The 21,369-nt window shown below is 50.9% G+C and overlaps 1 protein-coding gene across 1 annotated transcript in view; it reads left to right on the forward strand.

Annotated features, from left to right (window-relative positions):
* Positions 1-7,202: 7,202 nt before the first annotated feature.
* NALF2 (NALCN channel auxiliary factor 2) overlaps positions 7,203-21,369 on the forward strand; it is a 28,036-nt gene continuing 13,869 nt past the window's right edge. Inside the window, exon 1 of the mRNA XM_045994504.1 lies at positions 7,203-8,957. Within this exon, the coding sequence (XP_045850460.1) occupies positions 8,094-8,957 (864 nt within the window). The 5' untranslated portion in view covers positions 7,203-8,093. The remainder of the gene's footprint in view (positions 8,958-21,369) is intronic.

The following is a 21,369-nucleotide window of genomic DNA, read 5'->3' on the forward strand; positions in this document are numbered from 1 at the left end:
GTGTTATCATAGAGGGTTAAGTGACTTGATCTATGTCAGTGCTTAGAACGGTACCTGATACATACTACACACTAATATAAGCATTTTTATTGTTATTCATTCTCTCTCCCATCACCCGACTTAATCCCTTGACACTACTACCCTGCTTGCTATAATCATCTTGACTCTGAACCCTAACTTGAATAACTACTTCTGATTCTTCTCCTATGGGGGCTCTTCCCTGGGTCTTTTAATTAAGGCCAATTAAGCCCAGGGCCTTCAACTATTCTGCATACGATATGCCTGCTGGTTCACCAGCCTAATAACCCGCCTTTGGACACTTTGTACTTTATCAGTGTATCCCTGTTTAAATGGGATGTCCAGAATGGAGCACAGTGCTCCAGGTGGGATCTGACAAGTACAGAGAAGGGCAGAACCATCTTTTCTCTCTTTTTTTTTAAATTTTTTATTTATTTCTTATTTTTTTATAAATATATAATGTATTTTTATCCCCAGGGGTACAGGTCTGTGAATCGCCAGGTTTACACACTTCACAGCACTCACCATAGCACATACCCTCCCCAATGTCCATAACCCCCCTCCCCCTCTCCCAACCCCACCTCTCCCCAGCAACCCAGTTTGTTTTGTGAGATTAAGAGTCACTTATGGTTTGTCTCCCTCCCAATCCCATCTTGTTTCATTTATTCTTCTCCTATCCCCCTAACCCCCCATGTTGCATCTCCACGTCCTCATATCAGGGAGATCATATGATAGTTGTCTTTCTCCGATTGACTTATTTCACTAAGCATGATACCCTCTAGTTCAATCCACGTCGTCACAAATGGGAAGATTTCATTTCTTTTGATGGTTGCATAGTATTCCATTGTGTATATATACCACATCTTCTTTATCCATTCATCTGTTGATGGACATCTAGGTTCTTTCCATAGTTTGGCTATTGTAGATATTGCTGCTATAAACATTCAGGTGCACGTGCCCCTTCGGATCACTACGTTTGTATCTTTAGGGTAAGTACCCAGTAGTGCAATTGCTGGGTCATAGGGTAGTTCTATTTTCAACATTTTGAGGAACCTCCATGCTGTTTTCCAGAGTGGTTGCACCAGCTTGCATTCCCACCAACAGTGGAGGAGGGTTCCCCTTTCTCCGCATCCTCGCCAGCATCTGTCATTTCCTGACTTGTTAATTTTAGCCATTCTGACTGGTGTGAGATGATATCTCATTGTGGTTTTGATTTGTCTTTCCCTGATGCCGAGTGATGTGGAGCACTTTTTCATGTGTCTGTTGGCCATCTGGATGTCTTCTTTGCAGAAATGTCTGTTCATGTCCTCGGCCCATTTCTTGATTGGATTGTTTGTTCTTTGGGTGTTGAGTTTGCTAAGTTCCTTGTAGATTTTGGACACTAGCCCTTTATCTGATATGTCGTTTGCAAATATCTTCTCCCACTGTGTCAGTTGTCTTTTGGTTTTGTTAACTGTTTCCTTTGCTGTGCAAAAGCGTTTGATCTTGATGAAATCCCAATAGTTCATTTTCGCCCTTGCTTCCCTTGCCTTTGCCGATGTTCCTAGGAAGATGTTGCTGCAAGCCATCTTTTCTCTTGTTCTAGTTCTATACTTCTATTAATGCAGCCTAATATCTAATTAGCTCTTTTGGCAGCATCATCACTCTGTCGACTTGTCTTTTTCACATGTGCTGTTGTTAAACCAGGCAGGTCTCTTCTATCCTATGCTAGAGGAACAAACCAGCTGTAGTTGCTGAAAGGAAGTCAAGTCTAGCAGTCAGAGCCCAGTGTATGAGGGGTTTACTATAAAGGAAGAGCAGTCCAGGCAAGGAGGTGGTGGCTGGGGTTCATGGCAGATGCTATCAGTTGCCTACCCAATAAGGATTTACCTCTTCTTCCTTACTCACAGAATCACAACTTTGTTCAGACAAGCAAAGTGCCCAGCTAAAAGTAGTGGACTTTCTGGCTTCCTTTGCAGCTGGGAGTCCACATGGCACAGTTCTAGTCAAAGGGGTGTAGGTAGAGGTCACTGAGGAGAGTGTTCCATTCCTAATAAAAAGCCAAAGCCTAGGGCACCCGTGTGGCTCCATTGGTTAAGTGTCTGCCTTAGGCTCAGGTTATGATCTCCAGATCCTGAGATCAAGCCCCGTGTCAGGCTTCCTGCTCAGCAGGGAATCTGCTTCTCCCTCTTTCTCTGCCTCTCCACTGGCTCATGTGCTCTCTCTGTCTCACTCTTTCTCAAATGAATAAATAAAATCTTAAAAAAAAAAAGGCCAAAGCCTCTCTAGAAGGCTCTTTCTCCTTAGCCTTCTTTCCCAGCAGCTGTTTCGCATTCTTCCTGTCTATAATGCACATATGTGATCCAGAGCTTCAGCAGGTGTCTTGTGACCATGAGACAAAAAGCAAACCTACCCTAAGGATGGTGGAGATAAAAAGCCAGGGCCTTGGGGTGCCTGGGTGGCTCAGTCTGTTAAGCATCTGCTTTCAGCTCAGGTCATTATTCCAGGGTCCTGGGATTGAGTCCCACATCAGCCTCCTTGCTCAGAAGGGAGCTTGCTTTTCCCTCTGCCTGCCACTCCCCCTTTCCCCCTGCTTGTACGCTCTCTCTCTCTCACACACACATAAATAAATAAATAAATAAATAAATAAATAAATAAATAAATAAAATCTTAAAGAGAAAAGGAAAGGAAAAGAAAGGAAAGGAAAGGAAAGACAAGACAAGAAAAGCTAAGCCAACCCAGGGCGTTGATGACATTGCTGAACTGCCATATCAGCCTTAGACCATATATTCAGGGAATTTTTGGTACACAAGACAAATAAACCTTTATCTTAAATAGCCATTATTATAGAGCTGTCTATTATTTGAAACCAAAAGCATACCTAAGTGACATAGGGTTACCATATAGGAAAACTGGGGATCCAAATGGAGGGCTAATGTGAGGATAGGAATTTAGACACTTAGAAATACAAGTGGGCAGTTGGGGTCAGAGGAGTCCACAAGTAGGCCATCAGGCCTCAGCCACTGAGTGGGGACTTGGGGTCAGGAATTTTTCCTTAGATGGTGGACTAAAAGAGCATACTGGACCTAGGACTTGATAGGGTACTGGTGGTCAGGCAGGGTCACTGAATGGGGGACTAAGCCACAAGACAAGGAGAGAGGAGGCCAGGGATTAAACTGAGCAATGAGATAGAGGCTCTGTGGAAACTTGAGATAAGACTCATACGAGTGGCAAAAGGGTTACTTGATGCTGAGTTCCAGTATACAGGATGAGGTTACTTCCATCCTTCCTTTCTTAGGACAGATGTAGCCTGCAGGTGGGAGGTTAAGTATTACAACTATATGAAGGGAGGAGCGGGGACAGAAGGTGGGATCTAGGCAAAGCCTAACAAGCTGTAGTTCAAGCTGTGTTTTAGCCATCCCGACACTCTTCTTACAGGTTTTTAGATTCAGCCTTAATTGCAAGTTCTTGTTTCCATCTTTTTCCTATGAACTTTTAAGATCTGAGCTTAACAGAAAGTTCCTGTGTAACCATTTGGTCTCTTTAAATGGCTCCCACTTTTTCTTCTCCCTAATTTGTCAGAATTTCACAGTGGAAAACCTTCCCTCCCTCTTCTACTCCAAGTTGTCTCCCCCCCTACCAGGTTTGGGGCACTCTATCACTCTTGCTGGGCAGTCTGGATCCCATCAGAAGTGACCCATCCTTAGCCTCCAGCTTTAGCCTCTGCTCACCTGGAGCAGGTAGAGAAAAAGGGCTGAGAGGAAGACTGGCCAGGGCCCACCAGTTCTAGAGAGCAGCAGACTCTTTCCCCACCTGGTGATGATGCAGGGGCCTGATTAGAGGCCAATGCCTTCCCTTCCCCAATCCCAACTTCTTGTGTAATCCAGAGTGAGGGAATGAGAGCTTCCTCTGGCCTCTGGTATGCTACCACTTCTCCTTTGTGTGCGGCAGGTACTGTGTAGGTAAGTTGTTATATTGTGCTCCTGTGATAAATGGACCTTTGTGAGACACTTTTCACCCTGTGCGTGCTGGGGGAGGGCGGGAGTCTTGCCTGAGTGACTTCTCACAGAAAGCTCTAGAGGTCTCAGAGCTGATAGCCTAGGCCTGGCAGGCTGCTCTTTCATTGGCATTCAAGGGTGTCAATCACTGTGGCCCTGCCAATCAGCTCCCAACCAGGTATCGGTAAGAGATTAGCCTTCTTTGTTTAACAGAACACTGAACCCCACCCCCCAAGGACTAAACAAAGAATGGCTCTGGAGAGACAGTTCCTAGGGATGCAGGGGCAGTCCTGCCAGTGTCACTAACTGGAACCCTTTGGTTTCATCTTCCTTCAAGCTGTACTTTATTCCTTGCATCTAGGCCAGTCCTAGCTCCTTTTAATTCTGTCATTTCCCTCCCATGTGGATTTATTCTTTACCTACTGCTGCTTTGCTTAGCCCTTAACACCTCCCATCTGAACTAGTAACCAGTCTCCTAACCAGTTTCCCTGCCTCAAGTCTCCCCCTGCCCCTCCCCAATCTCCATCCTGCAGTCAAATGAATCTTCTAAAAACACAAATCTGATTGTGTCACCTCCTGCTGAAAACCTTTCAGCCTCTTCTGAGGCTCTAGTACCCCTAGGATAAAGTCCAAACTACTTAGCACAGCACCCAGGGCCCTTCATGATTTGGATCCTGCCAAATCTTCAGCCTCATTTTTGGCAGTGCTCCCATTTTACACCTATTCACAATGAACTACTTTGCAGGTTTCTGGACATGCCATTCTTGGCTTTGCTCCTGGGCCTTTACACATGACATTCCCTCTGCCTGGGACATCCTTCACACACCACCTTCTCTCCTATCTGTCTAGCCAATTCTTACTCATCCTTAAGACTTCAACTGAACTCCTTCAGCCTAAGACACATATTTTACTCATGCCCATATCTCTGATGCCTAGTACAGCATCTGGAACATAACAGATCCTCAAAAGATGTTTGCCAAATGAATGAATGAATGCTCCCAACTCATGTGGCTGTGTGCAAAGTAGTCTCTGAGGGGAAGCTGGCAGAGCTGATTGGTCCTTTCCTTTATGGGAGGAAAACCTCTCCTTCTTCCCATTCATATTTATCCTTATTGCACTGGGTTGCAATTTCTTTAAAATATTTGCAACCGGGGCGCCTGGGTGGCTCAGTGGGTTAAGCCGCTGCCTTCAGCTCAGGTCATGATCTCAGGATCCTGGGATCGAGTCCCGCATCGGGCTCTCTGCTCAGCAGAGAGCCTGCTTCCCTTCCTCTCTCTCTGCCTGCCTCTCTTGTGATTTCTCTCTGTCAAATAAATAAATAAAATCTTTAAAAAAAATATTTGCAACCGTAATTCAACTATGAGCGTTTCAAGGGTGGGGCCATGACTACCTAGTCCCCTTCATTCTCCCACCTAGTCCCTAGTATAGTATTTGGAACATAATGAATGAACAGGCCTCTCAAATGCCTGACAGTTTTGTTCCTTGTCTCATATCCCTTTACTCCCTTCCCCACAAGCTCTCACCAGCAATACATCCAAACTGTACACTTGTGGCCTCAGAACTATACAAGGCTCCTCCTCATCCCTGAAACATTCACCTGCATTCTTCCTAAGTGGAATGCCGTTCCCACCCCCAACCCAAATCCTGATATTTCTTTAAGAACCAGCTCAAATATTCACTCTTCCAGAAACCATTCATTTACCCACTCCAGCCCACCCCGAGTAGTGCTAATGATTCCCACCCATCTCATTTAGCCCTTGGCATCCCCTCGTGTTACTCAGGGGAAACCCAAGACTCAGAGAAAGAAGGGACTCTCAAGGACACATGCTATGCTCAGTGGTAGAACTATCGCTTGAACCCACGTCTCCAGCCCATGAATCCTCCCACTAGCCAACTTTCATGCTTTCTTTTCCTCCTATAGACTACGATTTCCTTTAAGGTGGGACTGTGTCTTCCACGCCTTCATCTTTCCGGGGCTTTCCCGGAGTGTTAAGAGAGCTCTAGAGCCAGACTGCCTGGGTTTCTGCCTTGGCTTCATCAGTTATCAGCTCTGAGGCCTTAGGCAACTTAACCACTCTAAACCTCAGCTTCCTCATACATAAATGAAGATAACAATAGTGCCTATCTCATAAGATTGTTGTGAAGATTAAATGAAATAATGCGTGTAAGGTACCTAGAGCAGTAACCTAGCACCTAGTACATGCTCAATAAAGACAATTTTCTTTATTGCTGTTAGTCTTAATATTAACACATTTTTACTGGTAGTGGTTGATTAAAAATTTGAATGGGGGAGTTACTGGGAGTGGGAGGGAGTGAGGAAAGGAAGTAGACAACAGGACCAGTCCGAGATTTGGTGGAATCCAAACAAGGTTAGTGGCGTGGCAGGACGTTTGTACCTCTGAGTTCCTAGTGCCATGTGACTCTGTAAAGGCCCAAGCACATGGTTCCATCCGGGCGGCGCAGCTTCCCTAACTCTCTCTCAGCTATTCTCAGCAGCCTGTAGGGGGAGCCAGGAAGCTAGGAAGGGGGAGAGGCTGCTGTAAATCTTACTAAGGGCAGAAACGACACCCTATCTCTACTACCTATCCTTAGCCCACCGTTTTGCCCCCTCCAGGGAGCTCTCTGAGCCCGGTCCTCTGCGGCAGCGAGCTGGGAGCTGTCCTTCAGCACCAGGGGCCGCCTTGGCCTCGGACAGGGCAGTGAGGGCGACTGCTGAGTTAGGGACACGGGACTGGTCCGATCCGCAGCCGGCTCCAGCATCGCCTAGTCACGGGGACGGAGGAGGCGACCCAGGGAGGCAGCGAGACGCTAAGGAGAAGCCTCCTGCCTCCTGCCACCAAGAATCACCCTCAGAAGTCCCCTAGCCCTCAGGAGGAGGGGGGAGCGAGCGGCCGCCCTGGGGAGGGAGGCGGGCGCCCAGGTGGGCGGGGGAGGGAGAGCGCCGGGGCCTGGGACTCAGTGTGTGGCGTGTGCACGCGGGGAGCGGGCGGATGAACGGAGGCGCTGAAGTGAATGGAGTTGGGGGTGGACTGGAAACATCCCCAAACAGCACAGGCTGCGGCCGGCGGGGGCTGGTGGCGGAGGGGGGGCGGGCAGCGAGTCCTGAGGCGCAGGCGCAGTCGGGGCCCCAGTCCCGCTCCCTCCTCCTCTCAGTGCCTCTTTCTCCGCCCCGCTCCCCCCCCCCCAACACACTCGCACACGGGCTCTCAAGGTGTTCTCCGCACAGCGGAAGATGGCGACAGACTGAGGGGGCATGGCCAGCGGGAGCCACGGGGCCGTGCGGCTCGGCGGCCGCCACAGCGGTGCTAACGGGAGACGGAAGGGAGAGGCGCACTAAGTGAAGCCCCGTGTCGCCGTCCGGCGCCTGTGGCGCCGCCGGGAGCCAGGTGGCCCGCCCGAGCCGGAACTCCGGGAGCAGCAGGCTCAGAGCCGGAGCGGAGCCGGCCCGGGACCGGCCCGGGCGAACGGCCAGAGCGCGATCGAAGCCCGAAGGGCCGGGCAGTGGGCCGGCCGGCGGGCCTAGGAGGGCGCGAGCGAAGCAGGGAGCGGCGCAGAGCAGGCATCAGGCGGGCGGACTGACGGGCGGGCGGGAGCGGCGCGGCGCGGGGCGAGCGAGCGGAGCGCGGTGGCCGGGCCCGCACGGCGGCGCTGAGGGGCGCAGAGCTGCGCTGAGCCGAGACGGCCAGAACAGAGTGCGAGCCGGGCCGCCGGCGCAGAGTGGAGTGGCGCGGAGCGGAGGGCAGCTGAGGGGCCCGACACTATGAGGAGTGCGGCGCTGCCGCCGCAGCCGCCACCGCCCCAGTGCCCCGCACCGCCCCCCGCCGGGACGCCGGGCAGTGCCTAGCGGGCCGGGCGGCGGCGCCCCAGCTGCGAGAGAAGGAGCGCGGGAGGAGCGCGGGGACGGCACAAGAGCACCCCGCGACTCTGGCCTGACCGGGGCCCCGGGGCCGGCCGGCCTGCCTCACCATGCAGCCACCAAGGTAGAGCCTGGACGGCGCTGAGGAGCGCGGAGCGGCGCGCAGCCCGCTCGCCCGCCGGTGACGGCCGTCTGGCCTCGTGCCTGCCTGATCTCTCCAGCCCGGACCCCCCCCCCGAAATATGTTCAGGGGCGCTTGGATGTGGCCCGGGAAAGACGCCGCCGCGCTGACTATCTGCTGCTGCTGCTGCTGCTGGGCTCCCAGGCCGAGCGACAAACCTTGCGCTGACTCTGAGCGGGCGCAGCGATGGCGACTGTCCCTGGCGTCCCTGCTCTTCTTCACCGTGCTGCTCGCTGACCATCTGTGGCTGTGCGCGGGGGCCCGGCCCCGGGCCAGGGAGCTGAGCAGCGCCATGCGACCGCCCTGGGGGACCGGCCGGGAGCGGCAGCCGATGCCTCCTCGCGCGGTGCTGCCCCTGCCGCCGCCGCCGCCACCCGGCGAGCCCAGCGTGTCCCCGGGCACCTGCGGCCCCCAATACAGCAACCTGACCAAAGCCACCCCCGCTGCCGGCCCCAGGCCGGACTGCGGTGGCGTCCCAGAGCCCACGGGGCTGGACGCAGCTTGCACCAAATTGCAATCTTTGCAGAGACTTTTTGAACCGACTACCCCGGCCCCCCCACTGCGGCCCCCTGACTCCCCTTCCCGTGCCCCGGCCGAGTTCCCCTCCGCCAAAAAAAACTTGCTCAAAGGCCACTTTCGGAACTTCACTCTCTCCTTTTGCGACACCTACACGGTCTGGGACTTGCTGCTGGGCATGGACCGCCCCGACAGCCTGGACTGCAGCCTGGACACCTTGTTGGGGGACCTGCTGGCCGTGGTGGCCAGCCCGGGCTCCGGGGCCTGGGAAGTGTGTAACAACTGTATCGAGGCGTACCAGCGGCTCGACCGACATGCTCAGGAAAAATATGACGAGTTCGACCTCGTGCTGCATAAATACTTACAGGCAGAAGAGTACTCAATCCGGTCCTGCACGAAAGGCTGTAAGGTAGGGACTGGCGTCCGCGGGCAAAACACCTCCCTCGGCGGCGGTGGCGGTGGGACCCAGAGACAAAAGGAGGTCTCCCCCCACCCCTCTATACACCTCATCTCCTCCCATCACCCCCACCGTTCACAGTAGGGCACTAGGAGTGCTACTTTGGGACCCTCCCCAGAGAGGGTTGCCTCGAAGATTCAGGTCAGTCAAACCACCTGGCCAACTTCTATCAACCCCAGGTTTTGGGCACCTTCCGACTGGGGCTTCCTGGTGCTCCACCCCTGCACTAGGAGGGAGGGGTCACGGACAAAGAGGTGGAAAGAGGGATCTGGCAACCCCCAGGCTCCCTCCGCAGCCAGCCGGGCCCCTTCCTTTCGGAGGAGCTAGCATTGAATGTCCTGGGTCTAGTGACTGGTGCAGGGGGAAGGCCAAAGTGGGGAAGGAAAAATATTTGGCAAGCTAACCCTCACCCTTTGGCCCCTGCCAGTGGGTGAGAGGAGAGGCATTCCTGTTGGTGGGGCACTTGGTTCTGTTGACCTTATATGACCTGAGGTGGGGACCAGGGGTGCCTGTCTTCTCCCAAGGAGGGAACCTGCCAGCTCCTCTTCCCCAATAAAAGGAGGTAGGCAACAGGGCACAGTGGCTCATGGGAGGGCCACTGGGGGTTGCTGCATTACAAAACTCCCAGTGCCTTCCCAGCACACTGGGGCACCAGTGGAGAGAAAGCTGGCTGTCTGGCTGCCGGGTACAGGCATCCAGAGGAGAGGGGAGGCCACTGCAGGATGGGCCTCCCTAGGGCAGAGCTGGGTATGGAGAAACTTCTTGACCCTCGGCAGGGTCATTCTGGACAATAGGTGCATGGCAGCTGTAAACATTTGGGATGTGTTGCTACTGCTCTGCTTGCTCAGCTTGGCCCGGTGTCCTGCCTTTGGGAGAAAAAAGAAGCGCAAGGTCAAAGGGTCAAGTGCTGAGGAGACCAGGTGAGGTGGTGGCCTCACTAATCCTGGAGCTAGGGGCTGAGAGCCGGAGAGGGAGACAGTGACTCCTAGCCGAGCTTGTCTCCTTCTGAGGCCTTGGGGAGGGGCAGAAAGTGCCCCTTTCCAACTAATGTGCCCACTGTGGACTTCAGCGTGCCATGCTCCTGGTGAGCTCCTTAAGGATTTGGGCAGGGGGTTGGCGAGGAAAGGGGTAGCTCCTTGCTCCTGACTTCACTTTCTCATTCTCCTTTTTCCTGTTCTCGTAACCTAGCAGTCTCCCTCCTGCCTCCCTCAGCCTCAGCTGACTCACTGCCTCACTCACACTACCAAATGAGATATTCCACTTCTTAAAGGTGTACAGACGGATAGACAAACACACACTGCCATACACCACCACCGCCACCCCAGGCAAAGTCATGCAGGGATAGAGAGAGGTCGTCACACCCACAAACAGTGCCAGAGAGGCAGACACCCTGTCACACACACGCATTATCTCTCTCCGATGCCAGAGACACACAGGCAGGCGGAAGAACTGTCACATGAAGAAGGACACATTTTGTCATAGAGACAGACGCACACACCCTCGATGTCAGTCACAGATACACACTCAGTGAGAACAGAGGGATGTGGTCCACAGCATACGGAATACAGGATGTCGCTCTCTGTGGCCCTCCCTCTAGTTCTCGGGCCCTGATCATTTTCCTTCCCTTTGGCCACCAGGATGACTGAGAGACCACACCACAACTTTCCCATGGGATTTCCCCCCCACCCTGTTGTAGTTGGCTCCAGGCTCCGTCCAGTCCCACACTCAATAATAATCCCCTGTATTAATTATTTTTACCAAGTGCTTTGATGGAGGAGAAAGACAAACTGATGTCTTAGATTCAGAAGGCCTCATCACCTCTACCACTTGTTAGCGGTGTGACCTTGGGCACGTCACTTCACTTCCCTAAGCTTCCATTTCCTCATTTGTAACATGGGACCCATGATCCTGGCTCTGCCCACATCCTCAGTCTTTTGTGAGATTTCAGTGGGAAGAGATAGCTGATAGTGTTTTGCAGTAATAATATGACACCTGACGTTGACATTATGCTTAGGGTTGTAACTTCTGTCAGAGATCTGACGAGATCACAACTGCCCAGGGAGGGTGGCAATACCAGCGCATTATCCCCATTTTACAGATGAGGAAACTGAGGTGCAGGGGGATCAAGCAGTTTGCCCTGAGGCCACTGAGCCAATGAGCCGGAGTGCCAGGCTTCCAACCAGCGTGATCTGCAGAGGAGCAGAGGCCTGCTTTTGCTGTAGCCTCCCATCAAGCTCCCCAGGGCTAGGGCCCTCCCTGCTCTCCTTTGTCTCCTTGCCGCTGTTGGTGTCGCTGTCACTCTTTTGCTCTCCCTCTCAAGTGAACTCCACCTGCTCTCTTGCTGCCAGCTGTGCTGGGAGAAGGGCAGTGCCTGCTTTCTCCTGGTGTCTTCCACTCCTCTCTGGCGCCCACTCCCTCTGCCGAGGCCTAGACCCACAGGACTCTAGATTCCAGCTGTATTATGGGCACAGAGGGGAAAGGAAGCCCTGCTCTGCTCCTAGCTGCAGCCCCTCTCCCTTCACCCCACCTCTATCCCAGTACTCTTTGCCCATTCCCATACCTACCCCCATGCTCCAAGCCCTTTCCTGTTCAGCCTCTACCCTAGAGGGGATCCCTTGGAGATGATGCCTCATCCACAAAGCTTCCCCCCTCAAACCCCACACCCCACACCTCTGGTAGAGAGCCCATAGCCCAAGCCAGGATGAGGAGCCTTCCTCTGTTTCTGGAAACCAAGCTTGGATCCTCTGCTCCAGGACCAGGTGACCCCCAGCCCTGGGGCCCTGTCCTAAGTGTCTCAGTAAGATCTTTCCTGGGCAGATCCAGAAACCCTGTTCTCTCCCTCAGCAGCGTCTGTCCCTGTTTTGGCCATGCGGGGCCCCACGAATCATATACCTGTCCTCACTGCTGCCTGTGACACCTCCCAATTTAGTACCAGCTGCAACATTTCCTTAATGTGCGACTTATTTCCTCTCGCACAGCAAGGGATGTTAAGTTAGGCTGGCCAGTGCCCATCCCCACCCTGGCTTCCTGCAACCCCAGGCCACCCCAGCCCTTATCTCCCTGTGCACACAACCCCCAAGCCCTCACCCCTCCCCTTGGCCCTCCCTTCCAGCCCTGCCGGACAGCCACCTCACGCCCCACCCCACACACACAGATCTCCATCCTCCCAGCCCTGCTGTGCCCCTGCCTGGTTCCCATCCCCTCTTCCCCCACCTCTGCCCCTCTCTGGCTCCAAATTTAGGACAGTGTGACTAGGGGAGTGGTGGAAATGAAAACAAAACACTGCCTTCTTCTCTCATGGTTCTGATCTGAGAAGGGATAAAAGACCAAGAGAAGGACATTTCGCTCTCTTACCGGCCATCAGGCCACAGAAGTAAAGGTTGATACCGAGAAAGGATGTGATAATTCTACTCTGTTCTAGACAGGCCCGAACCCACATGGCAGACTGTGCATTTCATTCTGGATCTCACACTGAACAGGTGGGGAGGAGGCTGGAACCCAGGTTCTCCTGGACAGAGTGGAAGGAGCTGTTTCACCAGGAGAAGAGATGATTCAGGAAGTTGTGGTCTCTGATTTCAAATGGCAGGAGAGTTGTCATGGTGCAGAAGAAGCTGGTCCTGCTGAGCCCCATAGGGATTTCGTAGTTCAAAAGTCCTGGAGTCAGACCCAGCTCTTTTATCTATCCCTTGCCGTGTGACCTTGAGCTAGCCCCTTTGACTCTCTGAGCCTCACTTTGCTCATCTGTAAACTGGAGCTAATTCATCATACGAGCCCTGTGAGGTCATTATTACTGACAAGTCTACACAGGACCTAGGCCTGGCACATGGGAGTGGCTCAATTAGCAGCTTTTTCCCTTCCAAAGAGGGAACAGACTGCCCTGGGAGGAAGTGAGCTCCTGCTCTCTGCAAACGTCTTGGCCTGACTCAGGCAGACCCTTGGAGGAAATGCTGTGGAGACGACTCTCACTCCGGGTGAGATAGGTGAACTCTGAGGACTGCTTCAGCGCAGGGTTTAGGCCCATGAGCAGAGCCTGCTCCCTGAACAGCGGCACTGGATGGGAGGGGTCGGCGAGGGGACTGACACCTCCACACAGAGGAGGGGGGACTGCCAGCCGAGCCAGCGCCTTGCCTTCTGCCCATACCCGTTGGGGCCTTGCTCTTCCTCCACTCCGGCTGGCAGCTGTTTCTGCCTCACTGCCTTCCTTTCTCCTCCCACCTGCCACAGCCTTCCTGCCAAGCAGGACTCCTGGGCTAACACTGGTGCTGAGAGCAGGCAGCTCAGGTCACTGGGCAAAGGGCAGACGCTCTAAGTTGGCAGTGGTCCCTGTTGTAACCCAAACTCGCAGGCCGGGAGTTGAGCCCCACAGTTGGCCTCCCTGACCCAGGGTTCTCAGGAGCAAAGAGGGTGCCCTGGGCCATGCTGGGGCTGGGGCAGGGGTGGGGGTGGGGAGGAAGTGGGAGGCAGTCAAGACATGGCCTCCTGGGAACCATGGCAAAACCTTCCCTGGGGAGGAGCCTCTAAATCCACAGAATTTCATTGCCCATGAATGTGAGCATTGGGCTTCTGGGACGAGACTGACACAGAGAAGAGGCAATGTGTGTAGCTCAGCCAAGGACACAGTGGATTAAATGTGGGAGGGGAAAGGGACCTCATGCTGCCCATACCTCTCCAGACCACCTCACTCCCATCCTGACCCACCCCTACCCCCCATAGTCCTCCCAAATTTTAGCCCACGCCTAACACCTCCCATCCACATGCCAGTGACCCCCAACATTTCCAATCTCTTCTTAGAAGATCCCCTAGACCCTTCCCAAACCACACCCCACACCTCACTTGCTGATCCTCAACCCTACACTCCTCCAACCCACGCTTCTTCCAACATTTACCTCCAGCCCCTCGCCCCATCTCCCATCCCACCCCACTGCCCTCATCACCCACCTCTACCACACACCCCTCCCAACTTTTACCCCATGTCTTTCCATTCTTCTGGCCTCCCCGCAAGCCCTCCAACCCTGCACTGTACCTCTCGCCCTTGATAACCTCCATGTCCCCTCACCCTTTGCATCTCTCACATCCCATTCACACTTCACCTCCCTTATCCCCATGCCTTCTCCTACCTCCCCTTCCATCTTCTGGTCCCCTCTTCTGTCCCCTCCCTCCCTCCACCCCCTTTTCTGCTTTTGTGTCCTCCCTGCTGTTTCCCCTCCCTGCTCAGGGTAGACATGTGTATGTGTGCCTGTACACACACTTAGACACAGACAGACCCTCACACGGACACACAGTCTTCTTCATGGCTACTTCCCATCCTTCCCACAGGCTGGTGCCTGACTACTATAGTCACCATAGCAACGGGAACCTCCAGGAAGGATACACTGGTATCTCCTGAAGGTGGGGGTGGGGGGAGCTAGGTGGAGGAAGGGAACCCAGCAGCCTCCCACCTAGTCTCATGGTCTGGCTGGAAGAGTCTGCTGAACACAGTGGAGGCAGTGAAGATGGGGGTGAGGAAAGGGAAGACAGTGGGCGGGGCTGACAATAAAGGAGGGTCAGAGATCTCTGAACACCTCAAGAGCCCAAGAGGGTGCTTCTAAGTCCTATGGGGGACATGTCGTCTCCTCCCCAGGCTCTGGTACCTCATGGAAAGGACACCCCCGCCCTTTCGTGTGTAGGTGGGGATGTAGGAGGACATCTCAGGCTCAAGAGTGGGAGTTTGCCCTAGAAAATCTTCTCCCTCCGGGTGGTTCTTTTGTGTTCCCGCCTTCTGAGGCTGTTTACCTGCTTTGTGGCCGTGCAGACCTGATATCAGAACTGTCCCCCACCCCCACCTTAGCTCACGTCTCGGCCACATGTGGACTCCAGCTGCATATGTTTGTCTGGAAAGCCAGGGGCATCTGCTGAGGGGTCTAGACTAATACAGGCTGCCAGAAGCACCATTGTCCAATGCTGACCTGGGAGGTCTCAGGGGAATGGGTATGTTGTGCTTCTGCGGTTACAGGCACTTAGACCAGAGTGTATGGGGGTGGCCAGGAATGCCGGATCAGACTTCTCTCCTTAGGCATGGAGGAGGTTCAGAAAAGCCTGAATTTTTGACACCTTGAGCCAGGTAGGTACTTAGAGGGGAGTGCAAGGGCACAGGCGAGCTGCAGCTGGCCCTGGGGAGGGAAGGAGTTGCTACAGAGTGACAGGGGCTGCCAGGACCAAAGCTCTTGCTCAAATGGATCCTGGAGAAGGGAGCTGGAACTTGGGCCACAGGTCTCTGCACTAGAAGGCTAGGCAGATGGGCGCCAAAGAAGAAGGGGGGGGGAAGGGATAGGGGGAAAGAAAACTGGAAGCTTTTGAGGGCCTGCGAGATGACAGGGGCTTTCTTTGTGTCCATAGACTCACTTCAATCCAAGTCACCCCAGCAGGCAGCAACTATCATTATCCCCACTTTGCAAATGAGACAGCTGAGGCTCTGTGAGGGCAAGTGACCCACCCATGCCACATAGCCAAAAGGTGGGGGGACTACAATACAAAATCAGGTCTGTCTGTTCTTTTGCTGGAGCACACATGTACAAAGAAAATGTTAATGATCTCCTCAAGTTGTCAGAAGCAGTGCCCAGCTGGCTATTGAAAGACTGGGCTGCAAGGCCACCCTGACCTCACAGGAGGTCCAACAAGGCCACCTGGCAGCATGGGCCCCCCTGGAGTGGCTAAGGTGCAAAGTGGGGACCCACCAGCATCCTCTTTGTTCAGCACCCCAGTCTCTTGCTCTTGAGACCCAGGGACAGTCACTGGTATCCTCCTGGGAGAGTGACAGAGGATGGGCACCAGGAAGGGAGGTGTTTGCTCCCTCCTCTTTCTGCAGGCTCTACACAAGAGATGGGAGGAGCCAGGCTCCCCCTGCCTGGAGGGAAGGAACAGTACTACTGGAGGCCTCATCCGCTGGAAGGACCAACCAGTACAGGAGGGGAGGAGGTCCTCCTAGGTAGGCCTACTGCAGGCCCGAGCCCCACCCAGCACCTGGAGCCCCACCCAGCACCTGCTGGGAGAGCTGGTCGTGGAAACAGTGAAACCTTGTCACCCCAGAGAATGCTGACACCTGTCCTGAGCTTTGGACACCCACGTCACATGCCAATGTTTCAGTGAGCCCTGGCCTGGGATGGCTAGGCTTCTCTTGGGAGTAGAAGGAAGTGCCAGCTCACCAAGTTCTGCCTGCCTGCCTGCTGAGGGACATGGCATGGTGGTGGGCCTTCCCATTATTTCCTAGAAGTTTATTTGGTTATTCGGATAGCCTGGTGACCTAGCAGATCTGTGAAAGGCAAACGTGTCTGCTTAGTGTTCGACTCAACTACAACTTCCAAACTAGTCAGCCCTCCAGAATTGGAAAACACCTTTGTTTTCCAATTACAAAAAAAAAAAAAAAGTCTTTGAGAAATTCTGGAAAATAGAAGTATAACAGGTAAAAGGTCCCAGAGACACTCTTAATGTATTTCCTTCTAATATGTCTTTTTGTGGTATGCGTAGAGACATACATTCTTTTAAAGATTTTATTTATTTCAAAAAGAGAGAAACAGAGAGAGTGAGAGTGGGGAAAATGTAGAAGGAGAGAGAGGGAGAGAGAGAATCCCAAGCAGGCTCCCCTCCGGGCACGGAGCCAGATGTGGGGCTCCATCCCAGGACCCCGAGACCACAATCTGAGCCAAAATCAAGAGTCATATTGAGCCACCCAGGCACCCCTATATATATATATATATATGTATATATATATATATATATATATATATATCTTCATAGTTTTTTCATTATAGTAAAATATACATAACATGAAATTTGCCATTTTAATCACTTTTCAGTGTACAGTTCAGGGGCAATGTTGTATGATCACCACCACCATCCATTTCTAGAATGAATCCATTTCTGTACCCATTAAACAATAACTGCGTTCATTCCTCCCTCCCCGAGCCCTGGTAACCTCTATCTTTCCTTCTCTCTCTATGAATTTGACTCATCTAGGAATCTCATCTATATGGAATCACGCACTATTTGTCCTTTTGTGTCTGGCTTATTTCATTTAACATCACGTTTTCAGGGTTCATCCGTGTTGTAACCTGTATCAGCACTTCCTTCCTTTTTAATGGTCGAATAATATTTTATTGTCTGGATATACTATATTTTGTCTCTCCATTCATCTCTATGGACACCTGGGTTATTTCCACCTTTGGGTAATTACGAATAAAGCTGCTCCGGACATTCATGGATGAGCTTTTGTGTGGACATATGCTTTCCTTTCCTTTTACCCTTTGTCTATCATGAATGATGTTGTTATGGGCTTTGACATACAAGTATTGGTTCAGATCCTTGCTTTCAATTGTTTGAGGTACCTACCTAGATGTGGGCTTGCTGGATCACGTGGTAATTCCACATGTAATTTTGAGGAAGCACTGAGCTGTTTTCCACAGTGGCTGTACCATTCTACTTTCTTATCAGCCACACACAAGGGTTCTTAATTTCTCCGCATCCTTCCCAACACTTACTATCTTACAGGTTTTGATAAGAGCCACCCTAAGAGAGATGACTATCTATTTTTACATAGTTGAAATCATGGGGTTTTTTACCCTGCTCTTTTTCAGTTATTGCTAAAGTTACACTGAGCATCTTTCCATGTAATTAAATATTCAAAAACATCAGTCTTGAGGAGTGTACAATATCCTATCACATGAATATAGTACAATTCATTTAAGTCATTCCCTACCGTGAGATGTTTACTTTACTTCCAACTTCTACCATTAGAATTAATGCTGTGATGAATATCTTTGTTCATACATCTCTATCAGATCTATGATTCCTTTTTTTAATAAATGCAATTTCAATGATATTTTTCTTATTTCTCTACTTCGCTGAGTTTCTTGAATCACATAATAATGCATGCTCATGGTACCAAATCTAACAATACAGAGGTTTACAAAGAAAACATTAATAATCCTCCCAGTGCCACTGCCCTGAGGTCGCTGATGTTAACAATTTGGTGTGTATCCTTCTGCCCCTCTCTCTGAGCTTACATAAACATTTGCACACACAATGACTTTTTCTTTCCTTTGTTTTGCATACAAATGGGAGCATAAACATTAATTCCGCAGGATGAACATTTGGGACTCCTCTAACAGAATCAAAGAGTATTAACCTTTTCAAGGCTCTTGACATACAAATTTCTTTCTTACCAAATTTCTTTCCACAAGGATTGTTCTAGTGTATACCTTCACAGAAAGCATGAGGCTAATTTACCACCCTTTTCCACCATCAAGGATCTTATTTTTAAAGCTTTATTAATTTGGGATTGAAAAATGGTATAGCATTGGCTTTTAATTTGCATTCCTTAGGTCAAAAATTTGTTTTTCTTGTTTATGGGCCATTTGTATTGCCTGTTTTGTGAATTGTCTGTTGGTGTCTTGCGGTTTTTATTGATTTTTATGTACTCTTTTATAGGTATTAATGATTTTAGCCTTTTTCCGATGCCATTTGTGGCCGTTATTTTTCTCATTTGTTATTTCAATCTTAGAACTGAAAGGAAGGAATGGGAAAGAAAAGAACTATCCCAGACCCTTAATTCATACGTCTGCCTTGTGAAGTGCAAAAATACATATTCCCATTTTACATAGGAGAAGACAGGTTCAGAGAGGTTAAATAACTAACCCAAGGTCATTCAGCTAGTAAGAGTTGCAGCTGGGATTTGAATCCAGGTCAAATCCAGGGATTTGATTGCCAGAAGGCCGTGGTACTGCCCAGTCTGTGCGAGAGCAATTAAACTATAGCTAAAGCTTTGTGCTGGTTGCTTTACATTTACATATGTAATTTATAGAAAGGTAAGGATAGATGCTTTTCTTCTCTTCCATTTTGCAGGTGAGGAAAATGAAGATCAGGGAATTTAAGTCACTTGCTTGAGGTCCCATAACTGGTAAGAGCAGACCTGGGATTCAACCACAGGACGGAGTTTAAAGATGTTTGACCCCATCACATAGGCTGCCTCCCTAGAGACCACCTTCTTGGATCCACACTGAGGCTCAGAGAGGGAGAGTCCTTTACTCATAGCCGCATTAGCCACAGTTGCTCATTAGCCGCAACTTAGTGGCTGAGTCCCCCACTTCTTACGGGTCACTTGTCCAAGTGCACAAAGCTAGCCACTGGCAGGGCCAGAATCGGAGCCCAACTTTAGCTGACTCTCCATCTGACTCGAGCAAAGGCTTGGCAATACAGACATTTCTGGGGCATGCTGGGTGGGAGCCATTAGGTAGAGAGCCCTGAGGCCTTTCTGAAGAAAGGGACTCTTGCACTGGAGTCTTCCAGGGCAAGGCATTTCCAGAAGTCCCTAAATGATAGGACCCGGAACAGAAGAGCTAGTGTCCAAAGGCAAGAAAGCCCTTCTATGGGGAGATAGCTGCCCTCCCTTCGCCAGTTGCCAAAGATTAAAGTAGAAATAGTGAACCTTCGGCTCTGGGTAGGAAGCTGGTGGGTTTGGATGAAGCAAGGCAGTAATTGCCTCTTTTCGACATCTTCCTCTCCCAGAGCGTGTGTTTCTGTGTGTGTGTATGTGTGTGTTTAGAGGTAAGTGGGAAGGGAGTGCTTTGACTGGAGAGTGGAAATGGTCATGTATAGCCCCTAGAACCCAAATGTTCTTCCCCCAACATCGCCTTAGAATGAAAACCTTACTCATATAAGAAATGGGCTGAATACACTGATGGTAGAAAATCACTCTCCCATCTAGTCCTAGAAATTTCTCCCCAACTTGACCTGCAAGTCCATCAAAAAGATTTGTTTGAGTAACAAGCTAATTCCTTCCATGGTAATAGTGAAATGGAGAGACCGCCAAGGGGCAACAGGGCATGTAAGAGCTTGGGCACTGAAATCCAGGTAAATCTGGCTCTGAAATCTGTCTTCTCCATAAACTAGTTGTTGAGACCTTGAATATGTTCTTCCACTCTTTTGGAACCTCACTTTCTTCACATTTGAAATTAAGAAGTAGGGTCATTGTGATGCTTAAAGGACATACAACATGCTAACCTCTTAAGACTACAGTACCTATGGGATGGAAAATGCTCACGAAATGGTCACTGCCATTATTGTTACTGGCTGTGTGGCCTTGAGCAAGTTATGTAAACTCTCTGGTCCTTCCTGTTGTCATCCATAACTATGTCTCCACCTCGGGAGGTGGTTACAAGCATTCAATGAGTTAATAAATGTCAGTTGCTTAGAACAGAGCCTGGCATATAGCAAGCACTTAATAAATGGCAGCCAGTATTATTCTCACTTTAATTAGATATGTTTCATCCAAATGACTGTTGAATACCCAATTGAGATTGACAACACTGGTTTGGACTGCTTAGGAGAAGGGAAAGGTAATTTGGGAGCAGGCGGTGAAGTGTCTGGTGTGGGAGTGGGAGATTGGGAGCCAGAAGGCAACTGGTGTGACTCTAGTGAGTGAGGGCACAAAGACATGCTTAGGTAGGGGAAGAAAGAGGCAGAGATGGAATGACTCCAAAGCCTTGATTCACCTCATCCCTAGAGACCAAGCACGGCTGACAGATTCTTTTATCAGGTCTCTGTTCTCCCCAGCCTCTCATCTGTCTATCAGGGTACTGCATTTGGAGAAGGAGGTAAGGCAGGGTCAGGGAACTGGTTTCACAATCAATGATCCCTGTGGAAGGCTAGAGATCGCTTTCTGGGCCTGGGCCCAGGGCTAGCAATGTGTGGCAGACAGCTGTGTCTGGGAGGGGGCAGTGGGACTTTATGCTGCACGTGTCTGTGTACAGCTCAAAGGAAGCTACAGCTGTCACTGTCTCACTGGCAACATTCCTGTGGTGGCCTGCATAGCCATTGGGCACAGAAGCCCCCAAAGCTCCTGTCCTCTCACATCATTTCCTCTCTTTGGCTATAGGACCATTCAAGTTCTGTTGGCTTGTTAAACTGACCTGGCCCAAGCCCATGGCCCAGGCAGTGGGTATGGAGTAGATGATTCAGGCCTGGGCTGTGCGGGGTCTGGGGCTTTAGGGCTGAGTCTGGTGAGGTTGATCAGATTAAGTCTTAGACATTTTTGTTTTATTGTTTTGAAGGTTCATGGATGCAAGGAAGCATTTTTGTTTCATTTTCACTTTATCAAAGTATTGAGTATACATATGTATACTCACTCTTCAGAGTCAAACACTTGAAATTCTCTTTCCTTTTTCTTCTGATATTTATCTCCACATTTCTAATGGTGTGCCAATACTACTGTTTCTTGACTTGTCTGTTTTTTTTTCTTTTTTTTTTTTTAGATTTTTATTTATTTATTTGACAGAGAGAGATCACAAGTAGGCAGAGAGGCAGGCAGAGAGAGAGAGAGGAGGAAGGCTCT

This window comes from Meles meles, chromosome X, assembly GCF_922984935.1.
Source record: "Meles meles chromosome X, mMelMel3.1 paternal haplotype, whole genome shotgun sequence".
Classification (NCBI taxonomy): domain Eukaryota; kingdom Metazoa; phylum Chordata; class Mammalia; order Carnivora; family Mustelidae; genus Meles; species Meles meles.